Raw genomic sequence first — 2,279 nt, forward strand, 5'->3', positions numbered from 1 at the left:
TGAAGTAAATGCTCCTAAATTTTGGGTAAACGTTACACTTAGATGTAAATTGAGCTTAATGGCTGTATTTACTTTCTTTATGTATTTATTTGGTTTCAGCATTATTCAGAGTGAGGTGAACTGGTCAGATTGTTGAGTGCTGCAGCTCCTCCTGTGCCTCCCTGCGGAGGCTCTCACTCCTCTGAAGCAGGACTCTTTCATCAGCACAAGTTAGAAAAAACAAATCATGGACTCACACGAACGCGTGGTAGAGCAGCGCCCATCCTCTCGGCCTCTCCAGCGCGTCGTACAGCAGGTTCTGGATCCTCCTCTTGCGGATGTTATTCCTCTTGGCCGGCCGGGTGTAGTTCAGGGGGGTCTTGGCGAGCAGCCCGATGCCGATGCCCTGAGAGCCCCGCTTGAAGTCATCCCGGCCCGACGCCACCAGCAGCAGCGCGCCATCCTTGTCCGCTCCCCCGGTGCCTTGGTCCAATAAGTCCCCGGGAGGAGGAGGAGCGCTGGAGGCTTTCTTCTGCTCCTCCGAGCCGCTAGCGACGGTCCTGGACCGGAGCCCCATGGTCAGTGCTGGATGCCCGGTGTGGGCAGCATGCCATGATCCGGGCGCTGGATCCGGAGACACCCCCCTTCCTCAGCCGCGGGTCATTTAAGGATGTGGTCCCCGGCGCGAAGGGAGGTGCTCAGCAGTCTGACTGAGGAGAGAAAGGAGGAGTGATGGAGGGAGAGAGAGGGAGCAGAGAGAAAGGAGGAGAGAGCGTTACATCCTTTACTTGGAGAAACCATCGGCATTTGGCACATTTTGGAGCCGGGAGGAAATTTGTGCGTAAAAACCGCAACCCCCCCCCACGCCCTGATTATGAAAACAGCACAGTGACACAACACAGGAGGCGAGATCACCACAAAGTCGGATAAACTCACTCAGCAGCACCACAGGCGCCTCTGACTCCTGTTTTGTGGCACTATTTTAAGAGATTTTGCGCAAAAGCGAAGCGATAAAAACCGCCCGGCTCCCGGCGACGCTGAAAGCTGTCAATCAAATCCCCAAAAAGGGAGGGGGGGGGCATCAAGCAACAAATGCCCACTTACCAAACACCCTCTTCTCCCCAAAATCAAACACACACACACAGACCGGGGAGACAAAGACCTGGCATCACGCTGCATCCCGACACACACAAAACACACCGAATCAAAGACGCACACACGGGAGGAAACCCGCCGAGGACAAAAGCAAAAAACAGCCGAGCCGAGCCGAACCGAGCCGAACCGAACCGAGCCGAGCCCTACCAGCAGCGGTTCCTGTGCATTGCGCGTGTCTCCGGGGCTTCCAGCCTCCATCCACCTGCAGAGGAAGCGGCGCGGAGGCTGAGGCGGCGGCAGCGGAGGAGGAGGAGGAGGAGGAGGAGGAGGAGGAGGGTGGAGACGGAGGATGGAGAGCAGAGATGCTGCGTGAAGGAGGTCGATACTCAAACTGAAACAGAGGAGAGGCAGGAGAGAGAGGGAGAGAGAGAGGGAGGGAGACAGGGAGGGAGAGAGAGGAGAGAGGGAGAGAGAGAGGAGAGGGAGAGGGAGGGAGGGAGAGAGGGAGGGAGGAGAGAGAGGGAGAGAGAGAGGGGGGGAGACCGGGAGGGAGAGAGAGGAGAGAGGGAGAGAGAGAGAGAGGGAGAGAGGGAGGGAGGAGAGAGGGAGAGAGAGAGAGAGGAGAGAGGGAGATAGAGACAGAGACAGAGAGAGAGACAGAGACAGAGACAGAGAGACATAGACAGAGACAGAGAGAGAGAGAGACAGAGACAGAGGGAGATCAGAAGCTGGTCGCGACGTGCGCGCGCACACACACATATACGCTGGACCGCGTGCACGAGCTGAAAGATGCCACACACCTTAATACATTCAGGAAAAGCGTGCATGTAAACGCAGGCAGGTGCAGATACGCGCGAGAACTTAACCCTTTGTAACCTGAACCTTTCACGTGCTTTTAAACCTTAAAAACCTGAAGAAAAAGAAAAGTTCTTTTGAAAAAGTCCAAAAAAGGCACTGAGCAACTGGGGAACAGATGTCCAACAAACTGCAAGTATCCGTCAAATGTGACGGATAAAATGCCTAAAAGAAGTTTGAAAGAAGAGAGGAGGATTATTGGAAAATGATCCCAAAATTTGGGAAAACTGTCATTAAAACTGCATTTATAATAATAATTTCATATTTAAAATTGTTCCGTTTTTTAACTAACTTAAGTATCTGGGATTATTATATTTTATTTAATTGATTTAATATACTGTTATATTTGA

General features: G+C 52.8%; 1 protein-coding gene across 1 annotated transcript; it reads right to left on the reverse strand.

Moving 5' to 3' along the window:
• Positions 1–236: 236 nt before the first annotated feature.
• On the reverse strand, positions 237–1,334 carry LOC121939619 (potassium voltage-gated channel subfamily KQT member 3-like; the record flags this gene model as incomplete). Its single annotated transcript, XM_042482620.1, has 2 exons — positions 1,282–1,334; positions 237–689 (listed from the first exon to the last, which is right to left on the reverse strand). A coding segment is annotated over exon 2 (320 nt), but the record flags the coding sequence as incomplete, so codon positions are not given.
• Positions 1,335–2,279: the final 945 nt, after the last annotated feature.

The sequence above is a fragment of the Plectropomus leopardus genome, unplaced genomic scaffold (assembly GCF_008729295.1).
Source record: "Plectropomus leopardus isolate mb unplaced genomic scaffold, YSFRI_Pleo_2.0 unplaced_scaffold531, whole genome shotgun sequence".
Taxonomy (NCBI): Eukaryota; Metazoa; Chordata; class Actinopteri; order Perciformes; family Serranidae; genus Plectropomus; species Plectropomus leopardus.